The sequence below is a fragment of the Lemur catta genome, chromosome 2 (genome assembly GCF_020740605.2).
Source record: "Lemur catta isolate mLemCat1 chromosome 2, mLemCat1.pri, whole genome shotgun sequence".
Classification (NCBI taxonomy): Eukaryota; Metazoa; Chordata; class Mammalia; order Primates; family Lemuridae; genus Lemur; species Lemur catta.
In genome coordinates this window covers 139,037,747-139,059,733 of record NC_059129.1, presented here as the reverse complement: position 1 = coordinate 139,059,733, position 21,987 = coordinate 139,037,747, and the positions used below count along the sequence as shown (strand labels likewise).

General features: G+C 49.3%; 1 protein-coding gene across 2 annotated transcripts in view; it reads right to left on the bottom strand.

Moving 5' to 3' along the window:
* Positions 1-21,987, bottom strand: part of ZDHHC14 (zinc finger DHHC-type palmitoyltransferase 14) — a 237,781-nt gene that overhangs the window by 12,463 nt on the left and 203,331 nt on the right. For both annotated transcript variants that reach the window (XM_045544631.1, XM_045544632.1), the window contains exons 4-8: positions 17,176-17,313; positions 13,872-13,920; positions 5,247-5,349; positions 3,997-4,106; positions 1,063-1,165 (exon numbers count right to left, since the gene is read on the bottom strand). In XM_045544631.1, the coding sequence (XP_045400587.1) occupies positions 1,063-1,165; positions 3,997-4,106; positions 5,247-5,349; positions 13,872-13,920; positions 17,176-17,313 (503 nt within the window). The remainder of the gene's footprint in view (positions 1-1,062; positions 1,166-3,996; positions 4,107-5,246; positions 5,350-13,871; positions 13,921-17,175; positions 17,314-21,987) is intronic.

Below are 21,987 nucleotides of genomic sequence, written 5' to 3'. Positions count from 1 at the left end.
TGACTCCAAGTGCTTCTTTATTCTCACTGGAATCTTTGGTTACTTCTTCTCTTTCCCTCCAGTTTTACAAACTACTCATGTTCTATTTAGCTTTTTCAGTCCTTACATTTTCCTCCTTCCATCTATTCTTATAATAAAACAATATTGACGCAAGACAGATGAGACAATGCCAACAAATTAGCTAATTAGATGAAATGGATAAATTCCTAGAAAGACACAAACTACTGAAACTGACCCAAGAAGAAATAGAAAATCTGAATAGATCTATGGTAAGTAGAGGGTAAATTAGTAATCAAAAAACCACCCACAAAGAAAGCTCAAGACTTTACTGGTGAGTTCTTCCAAATCTTTAAAGAAGAATTAACACCAGTTCTTCACAAGCCTTCAAAAGACAGACAAGGAAGAGGCAGTTTTTAACTCATTCCGTGAAGCCAGCAAGCGTCACCCCCAACACCAGCACAAGACAAAGCCTTCACAAGAAAATTGCAGACAATATCGCTCATGAATACAGATGAAAAAGTCCTCAACAAAATACTAGCAAATTTAATCTAGCAACATATGAAAAGGATTATACGCCATGATCAAGTGGGGTTTATCTCACAAATGCAAGAAATATGGGACAAATAAGAAAGCAACGCAGAAGTGTGGCATGAAGGCCAGACGGTGGCACGTCCCCCAGTCCTGCGTCAAGTGCTGGCTTCTCAGCCTCGGGTCTGTCGGGTGGGCTAAGGGTCACAGTGTTTACCCTCTCCTGGGAGGAGGAGGAGGCTCTCCCCTGTGTGGGGACTGAGCGTCTCTGCCCTCCTAACCTACCGGTGGAGCCGCAAAGATCAGAGACTCACACACGGCTCAGGGCTGGCAGGGGCTGCAGCCACTTCAGCCGAGAGGCGTCGTGTGTGAACTTCCGCTACACAGGTCAGCACAGGCAGACCAGACTCAGCGGCCGTCACCTTTCCTTTAACATTCCACTCCCCTTCCGAGCCCGTAAGTCCCACTCCGGGTGGCTGCCCGGGCCTGACAGCGGACAGCAAGCGGGAGGGGAGGCGGCGCGGCGGCTCCTACCATGTCGCTCTGTGACTGCGTGGCCCCGTACATGGTGATGCCATTGGAAGGCGCTGCCGGCTGCGGGGTGTCGGGCTGGATGTACCCTCTTCTGTCAATGAGGCTGCGAGGGGAGACACAACACAGGGGAGAGTGAATAAAATCCAAAGGCTGGTGGACACCGGGTCCTGTGTGTCTGGCTCCCTCTCCCTGGGCCGCCCCAACGCAGGGGCCTTGCGACCGCGAGCTCCTCAGACCCCAGCACCTCCCTCCTCGTCCACTGACCGCGGGGGCCTCCTCGCTGGTCGGCCTCCACCCACTGCCACCGGCTCTCAAGGTTCCTCTCCAGCCTTAAACCCACTCTCTTTATTACATTCATTCAACGGATGTGTCCGGAGTGCTGTCTACACAGCTCAGCCCACCCGCCCACACCTGCTTTGCGGCCTCTGTATTTTTGTTCTGGCTGTTTTCTTCCCCACCCAACGTCAATTTTCCTTCCACTCTGCTGTCCATTCTTCAAGGCCAGGTTCAAAAGTGCTGCGGCCCCTGCTCTTGCCCAGCGGCCCCTTGCCCCTTTCTCCCCTCTCTGCGTTCCCTGCACCCAATCCTCCCGAGCGTCACAGTGGGTCTACACAGCACCGTCTTTGTCTAGCAGCCCACAAGCTCCCAAGGGCAGGGTCTTCCTCTGCCTCCCACAGCTCCTGGCTCGTGCCTGGCCCACAGACACAGGGATAGAGGCCCCTGTCTACACCTGCTGCGGAGCCCCCTCAATCACTCTGGGACTGGCACTCAGTAGGTGCTGAGCTAACGCTTGTTGACGGAATGAATAAAAAACGGGTCCTTGGTCTCCCCCAGACAAGTTTCTGAATATGGCTCCAAAGCCCTCTGTTCCTGTGCCCTGTGGTGCTGTCCCCTCAGCAGGGAGGGTGGTGGTTTCCTGTGCCATCGGAAGAGCTGCCTTTCTTCTCCCCAGTGAAGGCTCAGCGTTGACCTTGAGTCTAATGGCAGCAATGTGAAGAGCAGCAGGAGGCTCAGCTTATGAAGGGGACCCCCGGTGTGGCCCCCACTGTGTTGGATGGGCCACACTCACAGCACAGATCGCCCCTGACGTCCTCAGCAGCTTCCACAAGATGCAAAAACACAGCCCTGCCTGTGGGGGCGACTACTTGGGCTGCCGGAGGGTGCTCTGTTCAAGGAGCAGAGCCTCCCACTTGTCAGCTCAGCTTCCAGAAGGTAGGAATTGATTTCCCAACTACACCTGCAGGTCTTTAAGTGACAGAATAATGGACCATAAAAATCACTGTGACTGGATCTTAGAATGGGACTCTCTCCCCTCAGTTCCAGCCGAATCCCCAAAGGCTTGGAGAAAACAGGCAACAAGAACCTGCATGTTGCAAAGGGAGCAGCTGGACCCTGTGCAGGACATCAAAGGGGGTTTCTCAAACCAGCTTTGCAAGCCCCCTTCACGGGTTCAAAAGGCTGAAGGGGACAAGAGCAGAGAAGGGTGAGGACTGGGGAAGGGCTGGCTCTTGGGGCTGGCTGAGGGTCCAGGTGCGGGTCCCATGGGAGAGAGCCAGTGTAGTTGGCTTGGGGGAATGTCACGGGTTAAACTAAACTGTGCAGAAACACATGTTGAAGTCCTAACTCTGGTACCTGTGAGTGGTACCTTATTTGGAAACAGGGTCTTTGCAGATGTAACCAAGTTAAGATGAGTTCATACCCGCTTGGGGTGGGCCTTCATCCAATGTGACTGGTGTCCTTACAAGAAGAGACAACACAGACACGGGGAAGAGGATGTCACGTGAAGGTGTGGAAACACTGCCATGCGGCGACAGGTAGACATTGCAGGGGTGCATCTACCAGCAAAGGGACATCAGGGACTGCTGGCTGCCACCAGGAGCTGGGACAAGACTAGGAAGGACCCTCCCCAGTGTCTTGGAGGGAGCACAGTCTTCTGACACCTTGATTTCAGACTTCTAGCCTCCCACCTGTGAGAGAATAACTTTCTGGTGTTGCAAGCCCCCATTTCACTTTGTTCAGAGCCCCAGGAAACTACCGCAGGACTCAGCTCAGAGAGCCCTGGAGGGGCCCACAGAGGCCCATGCCGAGCAGATGGCTGCAGGCCCGCGGCTGGAGCAGCAGGCGAGTGACCACTGGGGGAAGGACCCTGCCTGCACTGGGGAAGCTGCAGTGGGAGGTTCTCAGATGAAACTCTCTGGAGAGGACAGCCCAGCCTCAAAGCCCTGCCAGGTCTGAGAGCATTAACACGGGGCCAGCAGCACCCTACCCCTGCCCCGAATCCTCTCCCTGCTGGTGGCCGGAAGCTGGGGGAGTGGGGACCCCATGGGCCACCCACCCGGGGTGGGCTTGGGGGTGGGAGGTGTTAACTTTCAATGAACTTGGCAATTCTGATGCCGTTAGTACAGGCAAAGCACTTAGAGCAGGGCTCGGCACTAATCCAGCAAATGTTAGCTATTGCCATTATTAATACTGTCATCATCATTGTCATTACCACAATCTCAGCTACGCCAGTCCACATGGATCTCTAGGGATGGTTTTGGCATTTATACTGTGGACAAATCAGCTGTAAGCACTTATTTCTACAGGTCTGCTCGTTGCTTCCTTCCTACACGTGTGCCCTGGCGCCCTGCTCGCCACAGGTGCTCAGCATCATTCGGTAAGGACCAGCACCGCATGCCTGGGGTTTCCTACTGTGAGCTCTAGGAGACTTTTCTCCAAATCGGACATAAATCCAGTTGAAGACTGAAAGAGGTGTGAAGAGCGACGTGACACATGGAGCCGGGTCTCTGTTTCATGGAGGCCGCGTCTACAGGGCACACAGCGGTCAGCTGGAGGTTGGGACCATCCCCCCTCCTCCCCCAGAGACCTGAGCGACCAAGGTGAGGCTTTTCCGAGCTCTGTTAATTAAACAGCTTGCTCTGTCCTGACTCTTACCTTGGCGAGATGGGCCCACACAGGGCGACACAGCAGTTTGTGAAGATATTTCCATAGCTGTAGGGATTGTAATTTTCTTTACCTCTTTTATTTGACCAAGATCCTTTAATCTGAAAGGAAAAAACAGTCAATAACATATAATAGCCTTCGTATCAATGGCACATTTTAGGCCAGTTGGACCATGAGAGGCCCATAAAGAATGCGAATAAACTTTCCTCACTTACTCACCAAAAGAAACTGAGGTACTTTTCTCAAGGAAAATAGGCAATACCTCAAACTCGGAAATATCCCAAAACAGCAGGTGAGATTAGGGACAAGAGTAGGATCCCCTGGGGACAGTAATCTTTTATTTGTACCACATGGTACTAACGGGCCCTCTCACCCGAGCCAACAGAGATTTTTTTCATACTCACATGTGCCCTAGAAGGTAATAAGAGGCCGAGAAAGCTAATGTGGTTCCCCTAACTGCCCGTTGACAGGCTGTAAGAAATCAGTCTCACGTGTTGCCAAAACGGTCTGTTTTGCTGATTCTAATATTCGTACTTGCCAAATACAAACAACTGCATTACCATGCTCTCATCTCACGTGTCTCATCACCACCGATTTCCTCAAGCTTTTGTTTAAGGCAACTGACCTGTTCTGAGACATTTAATTCACGTGTGGACAGAGACTTATGTCAACATCTAAGGATTAAGAACAAAGAGGACGATGCTTATCAAGAAATATTTTCCACCATTATGCACCTGTTTTTTTTGTTTGTTTGTTTTGTTTTATCTCCTCTCCATCTGCACTAAGTATAGGCACATAATCCTGGACAAAACGTTGAATTTTGGGTCAGGGCAATTTCCTCCAAAACCTAAACTGAGACATTAAGTGTAACATGAAGGGCAGACACAAACACACACTCTGAGATGTCAGCCCTCCGCTGGTCTTTATTAGGGGAAGTGTGACAACTGCTCACAAAACTAGTAAAGGGAACAGAAAGAACCTTCTCCTCAGGGCCAGAAACGGGTGTCACCTGGCCACTCCTAGCGTCCAACTGACATGGTCAGAAAAGAAGAAGAGAACAGACTCCTGGTGGAGAAACTGCGGGAAGGGCACGCGGAAATGCTGCCACCGCACGCTCCGCGCTCCCAAGGCTCACCTCTGGAGCGGGCTGCAGGGAGAAAGGGACCCCACCCCGCTCCATCCTGTTCCTCCTCCACTGCCAAACTCCAAGGAGCCCCCGTGCCCCACAGCCGGGAACTTACGTCTTCGTTCGTCGTCTGGTTGGAGCTGATCAGGTAGGTGTGGAAGCCTGAGAGGCCAACGATGGACCAGACGGAGAAGAAGCAGACCACGGCCTCCAGCACGGTGGCCGAGTCAAGGAGGCCAACGGGAGTGGGGGGGTGTCCCTCGGCTGCCCACAGAGGCGGGAAGGGCCCCGGGCTTCTGCCCTCTCCCTGGCCGGGCACGGCTTCCCACTCTTCCTCCGGCTTTCTCTCTAACCAAAGGGAACTCCTCAGGGCAGGGGTGTGTCACCTTCCCCAGGGCCGAGCAGCAGCTGTGGCTTGTCATGACTGGGGGGCTCCCTGATCATCACTCGTCCCCTCCCTACAGTGGACACTGCCTCCGGGTCAGGGGCGTTTTTACTTAGGAGACCTTTTCCCAGCCCTCAGCCAATCCCCGACATAGAAGGCTGCCCTCAGCTGCTGGACAGGCAACTGGGGGACAGGAATTCCCACGGGACATCGAGTGAGAAGTCAGGAGCCCACCAGACTGTCACAAACAAAGGAGAAAAGCTCGGCATTCTTCAGCACAGATCGATCAGCCAAGAGTGTGGCAGTTTGAAAAGACTAGAGAATTTTTGTCTCACAGATGTTTACAAAATTCTATTTACAAGATACAGATGTTTCTCAGGAAAAAAAAAAAAATTCATTGTGGGTCTGGGAGTTTAAACACACACCTTGCATCCCCTCTCAATAAATTAATGACATGCCGGAGAAAGTAAACACTCTTGCTTTCCTGGTGCTTCCAAGGACAGAAGCCACGTGGCTCCTACCGTAACACAGCCCCGCGGACTTTTCCCAGATTGGATATGATTCATCTTTAGACCAGACTGGGGAGTACGCTACCCAATGCAGTGTCAAGACTGAGTAATGCCATCGTCTGGGCGCATGGGCCACACACACGAAACGGGAAGAAAGAATGGGCTTCCGTCTGTTGGCTGACTTTCACTGGCCTGCTCGCGGATAAGTGGACAGCAGGGAGGAGCAGTAGGGAACAAGGAGGCTCAGGGAAGCAGACCCCAGCCCAGGGCTGCACCAGCCTGGGCAAGCCCCCTCCAATGCTCCCAGGGTTACCCTGCTGGGCAGATGGCTGTGGTGGGAGCCTCGGGTGCACATGGGGACACATGGATGGTGGCCCATGTAGTAAGGATGGTCTTGTCTTCAACTGCCTTCCCCCAGATCAGGGCTCCCAGATGCCCTGTCCCTCCCCACATCCCAACCTGGGAGGGCACAGACAGGGTGGCGGCCACGTGGGAGTCATGTTAGTTGCTGGCTTGAAAGGGAAGGTGAAGCGGATCCAGGGTAAGTGACCAGGTGACTGGTGGGAAGACCGAGTTGAGAAGACTGGGTGTGTGACACTTTGGACAGGCTGGAAGGAAGACAGGAGACAAAAAGATTGAAGAGGAGGAGACACACAGAATGGAAGCAGGAAGTGGTCATGGATTAAAAAGAATAAAGAACAGAACCAAGACACGTATTTACTGAATAATACATGAAGGAGCGAACTTCGATCTCAGAAATACTTTTGTGTCACCTGAAGTTTACAATCAAAGTAGAATAATGGGGAAGTAAAAATATACATGACTCTCATATATATCAACATACAAAAACTGGCATGTGCTCAGACTTCCCACTATACAATATACCCATGTAGTAAAACTCCACCTGTACCCCCTAAATCTACTGAAATGCAAGAAAAATTGTTGGGTTGTGATGTTCTTTACATGTCTTGACTAAGCTTGTTAATTGCCTTAACTATTTCAATCTTCTCTATTCTCATTGATTATTTTTGTCTGCTTGATCTATCAATAAGTAAAGAAGTGTGTTAAAATAAAAAAAAAAATCTGGCATGTGAGAGTGGAGGAGAATCCGGGATCTAAAGTGGCTCCTGCCTGTGTCCGGGCCACTGCACCTTTGCAATGCCACCTACACTCATCATCTCCATCAGGTGTCATAACCAGTGGCTGTGGAATTATAAAGGTTTATAGCAACAATATCTAAAGCAATATCTCTTGTGCTTTAGAAACATAAATAGCAGAATTCAGTTCCACTGTTAGCTTGCAGCTGTGTCCAAATGACATGAAGCCAAGGTAGGATGCGGCCCACTTACACACCCCGCCCCCGGGGCCCAGCTGACACTCCCCCACAGTACGTCTTAAGGAATCATCATTCACGACAACAGCCGGCATCACTGGCAATGTGTCAGGTACTGTTCCAAAGGCTTCAGTGAACTAAGGCAATCTTCAGAGCAGCCCAGGGAGAAGTGCGACTCCTAGTTAACAGGTACGGAAACTGAGGCAGAAGGCAGTAAAGCAATTTGCTTGGAAAATAGCAGAGCTAGGAATTGAATGCTGGAAGTCTGCTCTGCCAGGATGACAGAAGAGCCTTGGGCTGGTCCCTTTTCTAATCCTTGCTGAGGGGCAGGGGGCCCGAGGCTGACGCTGACCTCTGCCAGGGGGAGATGGGACGCTCCTTGTCAGGGATTCCTGAAGCCACAGCAGCCGAAGTCGTTCCCCTTCCAATCCACTCAGACTGAGATGCAAGTATCCAAACACTCATTTCCTCACTGACCCAACAGCCACATGTTGAAAAGAAGATCAAGAAATATAAATTCCCCTTAAATGTATTAAAACTCATTTGCTGATTTTTTTTTAAAAGAACAATGAGAGGAAACAATGCAGGTCTACTGGGAGTCACTTTAATAAGGAGTTGGACTTTGGTTTACTGCACTGGGGATGGGTTTCAAATTATAGCAGCGACCGCTGCCAGCCTCTGTCTCCCCACCCCCACCAGCTCCCACTAAGACAGTGAGCCCCCTTTGTGGCCAGGACGATGGCTTCAAATTCCCATAACCCCTAGCCCAAGAGGTCGCACACCGAAGTACTCGGAGAGTTTTGAGGGAAGAGCAGAGAGCAGTGATATTTTCCTTTGTTCTCCAGGTAAAGTGCCTTACGTCAGCATTTAATGCTTGCAGATATTTAGGTTCAAGGACTTGTCAGCATATTCGCCTCGTCAGCCAGATGACCCTGTAATCCTTAGACAGAGACCGGAAAACGGCTGTGCCCGTCTCCTGAGTGCCCGTCGCTGTATCCGGGGTGGGGGCTGCTGACTTCCTGGCAATTTGCATGACAGACCCTTTCAAAGTGGACAGTCTGGGACCCTTTAGGCTGGATCATTTGACCGTCACATTTCAATCTCTCACATCCTTGTCTCGAGCACACTTCGACATCAGTCAATAAAGGGGTGTGGCTGCCCCAGATTAGTCTAGGAAGTCACTAGAATTCCAACTAGAATTTCCAAAATGGAATTTGACCAACTGACTCTAAAATTCGTCTCCATGACAAAATGTTTAAGAACAGGTAAGAAATTCTGGAAAAGAGCCATCATGGGGGTGGGGCAGAAGAAGACTTTTCTAATAAACAAAACAAGGTGCTGACAGCACCAGAGCAGCAGTGGGACAAGAGTTCAGGAGCCACTCGGGGGCCCGTGGGATAAAGAAGGCAGCTGAGAGGAGTGGTGCAGGGAGAATCAGGTGGTTCTCAAAGTGTGGCCCTCAGGGACCCTTTCAGGGGCTGCGAAGGGCCAAAGCTGGTTTCCCTATCAATACCAAAATGGCGTTTACCAGTTTCACACTTGCTCTGCCCTGTTGCGCAGCGGCTTCTTCCAGAGGCTGCGTGAGGAGAGGTGATGTCTTTGCTCTTATGTGACTGCAGCGTGGGCTTGCACATGCTCGCACATGTTTGAAAATTTTCTCAGTCATAATTTCAAACATGATAAATAGCTAATCTACCTATATATCTACACAATATACATAAAGAAAAGCTCTTTGGGGTCCTTAATAAGTTTTCAATGTGTAAAAGAGTCCTGAGAACAGAAAGTTTGAGAACTGCTGGAATAGAATAGTAAGTGGTTGCCGGGCGCGGTGGCTCACGCCTGTAATCCTGGCACTCTGGAGGGCTGAGGTGGGAGGATCACTCGAGGTCAGGAGTTTGAGAATAGCAAGTGGTGTTGGGATGCTTCACTAAACATTTGGAAAAAATAAAGTTAGAACTTCCACCCCACTCGGCCCTTCTGATTGAACTCACACCACACATACCAACTCATATGATCTATTACTGCGCCAAACATAAGAAACAAGATATGAAGTTCTTAGAGGAAAACCAAAGAAATATTTGTATAACTTTGGGGTGAGCATATAAGGTACAAACCTAGGAGCCATATAGTATAAAATTTTTAGATTGTGCTCACTAATGAATTAAACATTCATGTATAAAAAAGCAAAGTTAAAAGGTAAGCGACAGACTGGGAGAGATATATTGGTTTAAAAGGATATTTAAAAGATTATTAGTGAGAATACATAAAGAACTACATATTAATAGAAAAAGGACACACAACCTAATTGATAAATGGACAAAGGGTGTGAATTGGCACATTGTGATAAGAAAAAAAAAGGCCAACAAACATGAAAAGATATGCAACCTGATTCTTAGCCAGAAAACAGAAATTAAAACAATGAGATTTGTTTCTTCCTATCAAATTGGCAAAAAAAAAAAAAAAAAAAAAGTGATAGGACTGATAATCCCAGTGTTGTAAAGGTGTGGGGACCCGGGAGTATAAGTTGCAGTCTCTTTTGAGGACCATTTCACATGTCTATTAATATTCTAAATATGCTTAACTTTCAACTCAGAGATTCCACATCTAGTTGTTAGTCCTGGAGAAATACTAACCTTTGTGCACAGAGACACATACAAGAAAATTCACTAGTTCATTTTTTGAGGAGTAAAAAAAATGAAGAAATCTAAATATCCATCAATAGAATAAACTATGGTTCATCTACACTCTGGAATTCTATAAAGTAGCATAAAAAAGAATGAGGTAGATCTATATATTGTCACAAAAATATCTCCAGGAACTATTTCAAAATCAAATTCTAGAACAATGCAAAGTACAAGCAGTTCCAGACTATACACTGGTGCACGCCCACGGATGCACACGATGGTCACACTCCGGAAGGACACGCAAGAACTGACAAAGATCCCTACAGAGTAACTGAGGAAGAGTCAAGAGCAACACTTCCTTTTTTACTCTTTTTTTTTTTTTTTGAGACAAGGTCTCTCTCTGTCACCTGGGCTAGAGTGCATCATAGCTCACTGCAGCATCAAACTCCTGGGCTCAAGTGATCTTCCTGCTTCCTCCTCCTGAGCAGCTGGGACTACAGGCACGTGCTTAGAGGTCTTGGGTTTAGCGCTTGTCTAACGCTAGTCTCGCCCTCCACACTGAGGAGCAGGACCCTTCCTCCTTGGAGCACCTGTCACTGGGATGCTGCTGCCTGCCCAGGCCAGGCCGTTTCTGGGCAGCCTGGCAGCGGTCGGCACTCTCTTCCTCAGTGAGCCGAAGGCTGCACCTCACAAGCTCCCACCAGCCATCCCCACGCCACCTTCGGGCCACACACGTGTCCAGAGGAAAGGCAGACATCCAAAACACTCCACAGACATGGTGACGGGATCCGGCCTTGCTTAGCACCTTGCCCGCTAATAACCAGAACTAATGTTTTTTCAAAATGCATAAGCCAGTAGTACCTAAAGCACACTTATTCTTCTGCAACACAAACTTAGAATAAATCACCAGAGCACAGCACTTCTCACTAGACTCACTGAAGGAGGAATTCTCCAAAGGACGTATTGCAAACAGAAAACACCCTTCTGCCTAAGGACAGACAGCCCTCGGGCAATCACAGATTAGGGGAGGGGTGTCATCGGCACACATAAGACATTTATACATGCTTTGTAATTTCACAACCCAGTACCTAGTTTTGAGCACGGGTGTGTCTGACGTTCCTGAAACTGGCCACTGCTTCTGAAAAGGATTATGAAGATGCGAGCTGGGGGTGCGGCCCAGACCGCTCCCCTCTTCCCCACCTTGACCCCAGCGCTGCTATCAGATTCTGCCCGAACCTTGCTGGGCCCTCGCTCCTCTCCCGGAGAGAAATGGGTGGTTCTTTCAGAGCATCTTTCATTGGGCTACAGCTTACGGTCACCTTTTTCCAGGCAAGGGCCCAGCATGACAGTAATGGAGGCCCTGCTGAGCCAGGGAAGACCGAAGATCGGGAGCACAGTTATGACAATCAGCTGCCCTGTGAGCTGGGAAGGTGGCTCGTGCATCCAGGGCCTCAGGGGATGTTCTAGTCACATTTTCCACCTGCATTCTGGGGAGGAGATATGTAATATCTACATCTAGACGTATCAGTACAGATAGAAATGCACACACATATATATAAGGATATATACACATATATGTGTATATGTGAGGGGTTAAAAATGTGTGTATGTGAGGGATTTAGAAACACACCCCTTGCCACACTCCCTCCCGCTGCTGGTGTCTCTGCGCAGTCAGTTGTTGCCGCTGGCTCTTCCCATAGGCACCCTTGGTCCAGTCCCTTGTGGCAACACAGTGCTCTGGATTCTGCAGACTGCAGGCACAGCCAACCACGACAACCAGCAGACACCTGTGTTCCGAAAGAAGGTTCTGGCAAAGCCCACCCATGACATACATTGCCACAAAAAGAAGCCTCTTTGAAATCCTCCGGCCATGCCCAGAAGCTGTGTTTGGAGTTGATTTCCCACATGTATTCTGAATGACTGACGTCTTCAGCTTATCATTGCCCAGTAGAAAGTGGTTTACTATTGCAGGTCAAAAAACTGAGACGTAGAAGGGCTTAAAAATGGCCTGGGACCTCACGATTAATTGCAGTGGAGCAGGTATTAGAAGACTTTTACCTGAGTCCTTCCCTGAGAGTCCTGCCAGGATTAGGATGGGATAAGGTCCAAGAGCTGGGAGGTCTGTCCGGAGGTATGATGAAGACAGAGCCACCACACACAGCTCCTCCGTGCTCCCCCGAAAGGTGGCGCCCAGGAGACACACAGCGGCAGATCGCCCAGAGCTGGGACACGAGGCAGCTGAAATGACCCAGGCCTTGAGGTCAGCCTTCCTCAGCAGGGAGGAGGCGGCCTGTGGGTATCTGTGTCTGAAATGCCGGCCGGGCATCCTGCACATGGTCTCGGGGAGGCACAGATGCCAGGGCAGGGGAGGAGGTGGCTGAGGCTGCCACATCCTTTAGGCTTTGTTTCAGCTGGCACTCAGACCCCAATTCCAGTTCTGAGGTGCATTTATAAAACTTAATATGACCTGCATGTTTTCATGAAGCAACCGACTCCCTGAAAGACTTAGACAAGCGTTTTTCTTTGGGAAAGAGGCAAGGCCTGGCTATGAGATACGCTGAAACAACGCTCCTTGAAAACAGGAGGGGACAGAGAGGTGACAGTGGTGGATGTCGTGCCTGGTAGGGTTGGGGAGAGGGAGGGAGGACATTTCTCACCAGACCTGTTCTTAGAGCACAGGTGTTGGAGATTTCATTGCCTGGGCCACCTTTCCTTCCAGCCAACCTCTAGCCACCTCTAGCTTCCTGTGTTATTAGTAGAAGACAGGACATACCTGTCGAATTTATTCTCCAAGTCCCCTTTGTACATCTTCCATATGTCTCAGGCCCTTCCACAGTACAGATCTGAATAAAAAGATACTAGTTGACTACAGAATCTGGACCTGGAACTAACATCCTATGCTGCCCATAAACGCAGCGGTGCCAGAAAAGATACTGTCTATGAAGTAAATACATGTATACAGGATGACATTGTCCTTAGATCTTTCTAAATACCACACAAGCCAGTTTTCTTAGGGATATGGGCTGGTTTACTTTAAGAAATGCATGATATGTACATCATATTAAAGTTCTTCGTTCTTTAAGAACTCTCTACCACAAGATGAAAATTACTCCTGGCAGTAATGGGGAGTCTGAGTTCAGTCCACCTGGTTATATGACAAAGAAAGAGAACTGGGTCCCAGAAGAGGCAGGTCAGTGGGTCCCACCAACTGACTCCACACCCAATAGCATGAAACTTGGGGGCCTGGGGGGATGGAGGGGGAGCCCATTTGAGCACTTAATGGGTGAACATTTTTCTTTCCGGATTCCAAATGCTATGATACGGGCCCATATATACTGTTTGGGAGGATAGAAAATCATTCTCATTCATCCAAAGGATTTGAGATTGACCGTCTTTAATCCAGTTGGGATTATGTAAAAGGCGTTCTGTTCCTGGAAGTAATACAGGTTATCCATAAGGAATGCCGAACCTCAACCCCGGACGGAGGCTGTTCAGAGGGGCTGAGGATTCTCACCTGGTGACTGCACACTGGCTGTGGACCCACACACGGGTGGACCACCTGCCAATCAAAGTGAGATCAGGTGGAGCTCGCAGCCCTACTTCTCCCCAAACCAACCTGATTGAACACAATCCTTGCTGGTTTCTGGGCTGGGGAGGACTCATACCTGGCTTCCTAGCTACGGCTGGGTCACCTGGAGACTCAAGTATTGAGACGCTACCACTCATGCAAGCGAATAGGAGGGTGTTCTTTGGATGCTTTACAGAATGGAAAAGAATAAGATTCACGAGAAGAGAGGCTGAGGCAACAGATGAGGAGGTGAGAGTGTAGAAGGTCAGCCAGGTACTTAACACGTCGGCACTGCAAAAACAGGACCACCAGAAAGGATATCTCGCAGGGCTGTCCTTAAGCGCGTTTAGGAATCCTGTCTGCTGTGAACCTGTGGGAATGAAACCAAAATTTAGTATTCAGACACTCACCCCTGGAGATAAACAGCCTTTGTGCTGAAAGCTCTCTCATCTACATAAAAATAATAGGTGCCTACAGATCAATTAAATAATTACATTTTTTAAGTGCTGTGACACTGGGTTTACTGATGAGACTGAGATTCCACTAAAGTTTTTCAGCAAGAAAACGGCAGACTCATAATTAGGCCCAACATCTGCAGGATATTTTTTCAATAAAAGCAGATGGATGTCTGCATACTTTCCCATAAATTATAGTTCTGATTACTCCTTTGTTTTCCTTATTTTAATAAGAAAACAGAATACTGTATGCTATTTTTTCTCTTCTGTTTTCCTGAAATGTGTTAACTTTTGACCCTGGAAGTTCTATCAACTAGGCTACATATAAAAGACTTTTTCCTCTGTACCCAGAGTAAACAGAGTCATAAAGCTAAAGTTTATTACTGACTTCTTTTGGGTTTACAACATTTTAATATGAGCTGTCTGTGCAAGAAAACATTTCTCTAAGGGCTTGAGTAACGAGGCATCTGACAAAAAGCATCGACATCATACTTTTGAAAAGAAAAGCCTAGACAGAGGAAGTCTTCAGGACCCCATCTGGGGCAAGGATGCTGGGTCCCTCCGTGCTGTATGAAGTCACTGTGCTCCAGGGGACATAATCCAGCCCTCATGTGACAGTGGAATGAATGGGGAGGACTGTTTCAATAGCTGTGCTCCAATGTCCCCGTGGTGTCTCTGACCGCTGGCGTGGCTGCACCATGGCAATTGCTGCAGGGTGTGACCGGCCACCGTGTCCCCCTGTGTCCCACCATGGGAAGGTGAAGAGGGGGGTGGATTCCTATTCTTCCTGAGGTCCCATTCCCTCTGTGTCAGCTGCCCAGGTGCCATGAGGTGGAACACAATTGGCAGGAAGGGATGGGAGAGAAACGTCATCGAGAGCTGACAAGGAGAGACGGGTGCTTAAGGCTCCCTCCGCATCTCTGCTAGGCCAGCAGGGCACACGCTGCAGGTCCTGGGGCAAGCACAGCCCTGAGGCTAAATGAGGGGAGCACAAGGATTTATTCTTTCTCCACTGAACCCCAGTTGTGTGCCCTGCCTCCCTCCTCCATCAGGAACTGCGGACTTCGCCTGCCCAGGAATCTCGGGGACCACAGGGCTCTCCCACCATGCCCCTCTCAGCTCACCACCTGGCAGAGGCCCCAGGTGACAGCTCTCTGCCTTTGGCCTATGCCAGTCTTGAGGGGGGCGGTGACAGCAGCCACAGAAACCTGTGGCTTTCCCCAGAGCATCACGTGCCCAGTCAGATGGGGGCCTATGGGGTTGTTGGGTGCAGACGGGAGAAGGAAAAGCTTCATTCATTTTTGCCCAAAACGCTCAGATAACTTGCAGGCAGGTAAATTCTTAATACTTTCTTTTTGTGCAGTATTAGGTTAACAATATTTAAGTATAAACTACAGTAAACTCCAGTGTGGTGGAGCTGGGGTGAGTGAAACTTTAGAGAAGGTGAAAGAGCCACGTGCATCACAATCCAACTGTGGTGGCAGGTGGCAGACTTCACTCTGTGTGTGTGTGTGTGACTGTGTGAGTGTGTGGCTGTGTGTGAGTGTGAGAGTGTGACTGTGTGTGTGTGAGTGTGTGAGAGTGCGTGTGTGTTCCCTGGGTTTATGCACCGCACTGAGCAGTGAAAACCATCCCCTGCTATCTACAAACGGGGTCGAGGGTGCAAGTCCGATGGGGGAACGCACACGACAGCACGCTGACGTTGTTAAAGATGACATAAAATGCAATGTATAAACGCTACTTCTTAGTGCCAGAGGCATGCTGGAGTACCAGTGCTTATTTTTTCTCTAGTTGTGTCAACAGTTGCTTCTTTGAAAATAACATAATGCTAGGCTTTCTCTCTGCTTCTTTCATCTACTAATGCACAGACAGGACCCTGGCCACGTTTTCGCCCTTGTGGGACTCTGACAAGAGAGCGAGGTGCCTCTGCAGAGCCACCATCTGTGTCACCCCGGCCAGCGTGGAGGAGGGCTCTGATGGACGATCACTGCCCTTTCGCAAGCCCCCCCCCCAGTTATGGCTCTCGGGCGTGTATTACACATTTGTGTCACATGTGGATAAAAGATGAGTCAGAAAGAACGGGAACTAGGATTTAAAATACCTATGAAAATTTGGGATAGTCTATTTACTGTCTGAATTTGACTAACATTCAAAAAGAACCAATGCGAAACATTCCATGCCACCTAGCAGGAACCCCAGCCAAAGGGAAGGGGAGGAAACCCACAGAACGGGAGCCTGAGAACACCCGCTCGTGTTTCCAGCTCTGGTGCGCGGGAAGAGACTGAGGCCTCTGCTCAGATACTTCCGGAAACATTCCAGAAAGGGGCTATGTACTTGCTAATGGGTGGCTATACTTCAGGAATGTGGGCAAGGGCAAGGCTGGTCTGTAATGTCACTAATGGCACGTCATGGAAGTTTAAAGGCTTAAATTTACAGTTCAAGACAAATTAACTTCCTGCTCATCACTCCCTGTTGCAGGAAAGTGAATGACCAGGAGACAAAAGAAATTAAAAGTTATGACCTTGAGAACAGGGAATGAAAAACATGCCATTTGCTTAGGCAAATATATATTAAAATCATTTACATCCAAATATAATTTTAAATAAAGTTGCTTCCTTTACATGCCAGGGGCCATTTACTCATGTTCTAGCAGATAATTGGACATCTCGTCAAATGTAAGTTTTTCACACATACAGATCTGTGCGCAAGAAAACCCGTGTCTCCCCCCAGACATTTTCTCTAGGGAGGGTGGCTGTTCCTGCATAAGTAGGTATTACGTTAAGAGAAAAGCTCTGTTGTGCCATGGTACCACTGCAGCACATTGTCCTTTGTGCAAAATGTGGGCTGAACCTTCCAGGGGACCCCGCAGCAGGAGAGAAAGTGAAGTCACTGAGGCTGGGATAGGGCCCGGTGTCAAGGAAAAAGTCTCGTTGGTGAAAAAGTCCCACAGGGTGAAACGTGGCCCTGAGCGGTGCTGTGGGGGGCGGTGGGGAAAGGGGGAGGGAGGAAGGGAGTGGAGATGACAGGGGCTGGCAGGAAGTGAGGAGGGACAGGGAGAAAGAAGGGGAAAGAGATAGCCCGAAATGACCAAAATATTAAATTAAAATTAAATCAGAAAACCAGTCAGGCAAATGGTTACATACGTAATCTGATTTCGCCAGCATACTTACGAAGAATGACGTGGGTGATAACGAATGCAAATATAAAGACTGTCAGAAAAGACAGAGATAAAATAAACATATAAAAAAATCTGTAGTTTCTTTTCCCCACACAGTTGCCTACCCAGGGACAGTGGTGATCAAACCGTTCTGAAACGAGAGGCAGAAAAGAAAAAAAGTGGAAATCAATTAATAGAATGTCTTTTTACCGGAGGGAGCCCCTCCCCTCCCACCCAAAACTCCGAAAATATAACAAACAATGTCATACTGCATATTTCCAAATTAACCACGCAGAGAAAGGCTTAACATCAAGACATTTCAAGAACACAATTATTCTTTCTACAAAATTTAGCTGTTTCAAAAAGACAAAGTATATGCATTGTTCTCAAATGGCAACTTACAGAAGTTTTCTTTAAAAGATTCCCTTCTTTTGTAAAAGAGACTTCCTTACACTCACTGAACAATCTTCCTTTAAGATGGTACTGACACCACCTGATGGTGGGGGCCTGGGCTGGGCTGGATGTGGTACTGGGTGACCAGCCTTGCACAGTAAGTGGCCATAGAGGGAGGTCACAAAGGCCCAGGACAGGACAGAGGGACAATCCTTTGTTCATCCATCCCAGTTACAACTGTTTAACAGATATTAATCACATGCATTAATACATTTTGTCTCAAAACATTTCATAAGGAGAATGATGGTGTTGCCCTATTTTACAGATGAGCAAACTGAGGCTTAGAGAGATGGGAGGCTGCTTGCATGCGCTGTACAGCTCAGAAGCAATGGAACCAGAACTTGAGGCCAGGTCTTTCGGAGCTGTCCCCATCTTCCCACCACACGTGCTGCCTCAGGCACTTTTCTAATCTGACGGGGCGTTGGGTATGGGCAACATTACGCTGCACACCATGGTACCCTAAGTACAAACCCAGGGACTTTCACATGAAGTCTGTAAGGCATTCGTGATTTGCTCTTCCCCTTGCATGTAGTGGCAAAGTGCTTCTCTTTCCCACTCAGCCGACCTTCGATTCAGAACACTGTTGTAACACCCACACTTGCACCAGACTGCCGCCCGCCGCTGGCAGGACAGTACGGGGCATACGACTTAGCTTTGCACTCCCGCTCTTTTCCAAGCTTAGCCTCTACCAAGTTTTCATATTTATCTATCTATATGTGCTTAAAAAACATACAGGGAGGGCAATATGAGGTGCAACTATAAACATAAACATTACACAGTTAGGCAAGGTAGTCAGTGTCATGACTTTCTGGTCATGTATCACAAACCACTCATCTCACGGCTTATGTCAAACGCAAGCTTGTTTGTTGAAAAGGGCACAGGGACACGTGCATGATGGTGGCAGCAGAGTAACTGACAGAGAATCACTGTTGTCTGCAAGTGGAATTGGCGAGAAGCAGCCAATCCGAGTAGAGGACACGAGGAGACATTTCAGAGCTCACTGGCCTGGTGACAACCTGATGGCCGGCGACATGCTCAACAAAAGCCATTGCCATGGTGTGCCCCTGTGAGTTACATGTTAACACGTGCTGCCAACCCCGCAGAGCTGGGAGATCTGGTCCCTTCCCTGCTGCTGGGGGAGGGAGGGATGACCGGGTGGAGCGCAGAGAATTCTTAGGGCAGTGAAGTACTCTGCATGATACTAATGACAGACGGATGTCATTACACATTTGCCCACAGCCAGAGAATGCACAATGCCAAGAGTGAACCCTAATGCCACCTGTGGACTTGGGATGATTACAGGCATCAAAGCAGGCTCATCGGTTGTAAGGGATTTCTCCCCTCTGGTGGGGTGTTGACAGGGCGGGAGGGACGGGATACATGGGAACTCCCTGTACGGTCCTCTCAATTTTGCTGTGAACCTAAAATGGCTCTAATAAAGTCTTTAAATATTAAAAACAAACCTCATTTCCCCAAGTCACCGATCTACACAGTCTGTACAATGAGAGGTCTACATGAAAAAGTACAAAAAGAGAAAAAATATCTCAATCAGCCAGATTTTCCTAAGACTTTGAGGCTGTCATTTTGAGAAACCACTTGTCTTCTTAATATATGACCACAGAAAAGGGAATGAGAGTGGCAGCTGGGACGAAAAGCACATGCGAGGCTGGAGTCTCTGATTCTGACCCTAGAGTGTGTGGTGGGCTGAGCCTCTTAACTGAAGTGAAAGTCGCCTCTCAGCCAAGGGAGTGGGGTGCGGGGGCAGCACCCATGTGAAGTGCAGAGATCTTGCAGCCCCTGTGGGTGGTTTCTACAGGGCAGGCAGTCGCTGTCCTTCTAGCTTTGAAATTTTAGTAACAGCTAAGCCAGGAGCCTGTGCTTTCCTGCTGGAGGCAGGGGGTCCGCAGAAACGAAGGCCACAGGTGACGCAGTGAGGCCACGGCTCCTGGAGCTGGGGAGACCAGAGCCGTCGTAGGGATGGTGTTGGCTCCTGGCTCTCCAGCGGTCCTGAGCTGAAAGCCGTTTCTAGCTGGAAACTTGTCTTACCGAAAACTTTCTTGGCTGGCAAAAATCCCACTAAAAATGTAGGCATCCTGGGAGATTCTTGCTTTGAATATTTTTCACGTCCTCCGTTGTGTTTGTTGAATTTATGGTGCTGAGTGAGTCTAAGGGCTCCGCGGGCACCTCTGTGGAGTCAGCACATATCAGGGTCTCGTGGTCTCAGCGCCACCACACGTGCGCTGGTGCCTGACCCCGTGTGCTCCCTCTCTGCCCGACGCCCGGTGACGGGCTGTGCGCAGCCTGCGCCTCCTCTCTCCTCCGTGGACCTCTCTCCCCCTCACTGCCAGTCTCTTTTTATCCCAAGGCCCAAATGCCAACTTTATGCAGATGATGCCAAAATGCCACCTCCCACCTCCAGCAACAGACTCCTGCTGCACGGCCTGCCTGGCCCTCGGACTCCACTTGGCCCGGAGAGGACTTCCCGTCCTCCTGCCCAAACACATGCCTCTCCAGGGTCCCCTCTGGCGAGTTGCGCAAGCCAGAACCTGGGCTATCAGTCCTGCCCCTGTTCCTCCTGTCACCCCCACAGCCGATCCATGACCAAGCCCCATCAGCTCTACCCCAGCTTCCTCTGAGGTCAGCTGCCGTGGCCCGGAGGTGCCCCCAGAGTTCATGTGTTGGAGGGTTAATCGCCAGTGCGACGGTGTTGAGAGGTGGGCCTTTACCAGGTGATTAGGTCGTGAGGGCTCTGCCCTCGTGAATGGATTAGAGCCACTGTTGCAGGAGGCGTTCTTGATAAAGGGAGGATTCACCCCACCTCTCACACACGTGTGCACCCTCTTTCCCGTCTGCCTTCCTCCATGGACGACGCAGCAAAGAGGCCCCCAGCAGCGCAGCCCCTTGGCCTTGGACTTCGCAGCCTCCAGAGCTGTAAGAAATAACTTCCTTTTCTTTATAAATTACCCAGTCTCGAGTATTCTGTTATAGCTGCACAAAACGGACTAAGACATCACCATATTTACTTTTTACTTGCTTTTGTCTGCCAACCCTACTCTAAGCGTGATAAATATTTGTCATTTGACCAAATACATCCTCATGCTACCAGAACAACATCTCCGTGAGTGAGTGCATTGCCCAAGGTCACACAGTGAACGTGCAGCACAGCTGGGACGGGCCCAGTGTTCTCAGAACCGGAGCTCTCGACTACTAAACGCCACACCACTGCCTTTCGTGAGTGTCGTCCGTGTACCCAACACCGTGTCAGGTGTGGGAACACTGAGAAGAAACAGAACAACAACATAAGACTCCACGGCTTCAGAGAATTCCTTCTCTTATTTGGTGAGGACACTTTTCAGACTCCAAAATATTCCTCAGATCCAAGGGTTGAATTCCCAATAGACCTAATTTAGCTTCTAAATCAGTCAGTGCTGTCACCATTGTTGGCAGCATACGACATTCTTCCTTTATGGGTCTAGGATAAAAACAGGCCACGGACGCATGGTGCAGGCCTCACGTGGTGGCGTGTCCTGTCCTGGGTGGGAGGAGCAGCGGACGCTCAGGAGCTGCCGGGGGCGGTTTCCAACAGGGAAGCTCGTGTTACTCAGCCCCCAGGGTAGAAGAGTGGGCAAGACCTGGGCACAAGCTGAGCTGGGGACAGTGCGAGTGGCCGCAAACGACACCTGATATAGCTCCCAGGACCCAAGTGAACACATCTGAGAAGCTTCAAACAGCCATTATGACAGTATTATTTGTGTGCCAAAGTTGAACGGGTGTCATGTGTCCTAGGGGTGGCAGGGGTGGGTGCATGTGATGGGAGCTTCATTAAGGAAATACTTCGGGGTTGTGGATACAACCCTTGATTCTAAAGTTTAGATCCTGGGCTACTCCAGGAGTGAGCGGTCTCGAGGAAAGAAAAGAACTTTTATCTGAGGAACACAAATCCTTTTAAATTATCAGGCCTAGAGAGACATGAAAATGAGGCATCGATCACATTCTACTCCCACTTTGAGCCATGTATTCATCTCTGGAAACTGCTTGCTATTGTCACAGGTAGCTATAAATTAACCCAATAATGTTGTGTGGACACTATAACCTGCACCCTATAGCTTCACGATGCATCTCCAATCACTGATCAACGCTATTTCCGTAAACCAATGAGTTCTGACAAACAACTTTGCATCAGCCGACTCCCTGTCCCCTTTTCTGCCTTTACAAACCTGTTCATAACAAAGGCCAGACAAAGCTCATAGCCAAGGCTACGTGGGTCTGAGTCTTCCGGGCAGCTGTCCTTCCTTTGGCTCAAGTGAACTCTTTAAATCATATTTTGTGCTTCAGCCTCTTCCTTTTAGGTGGACAGTGTGTGTGCCGCAGT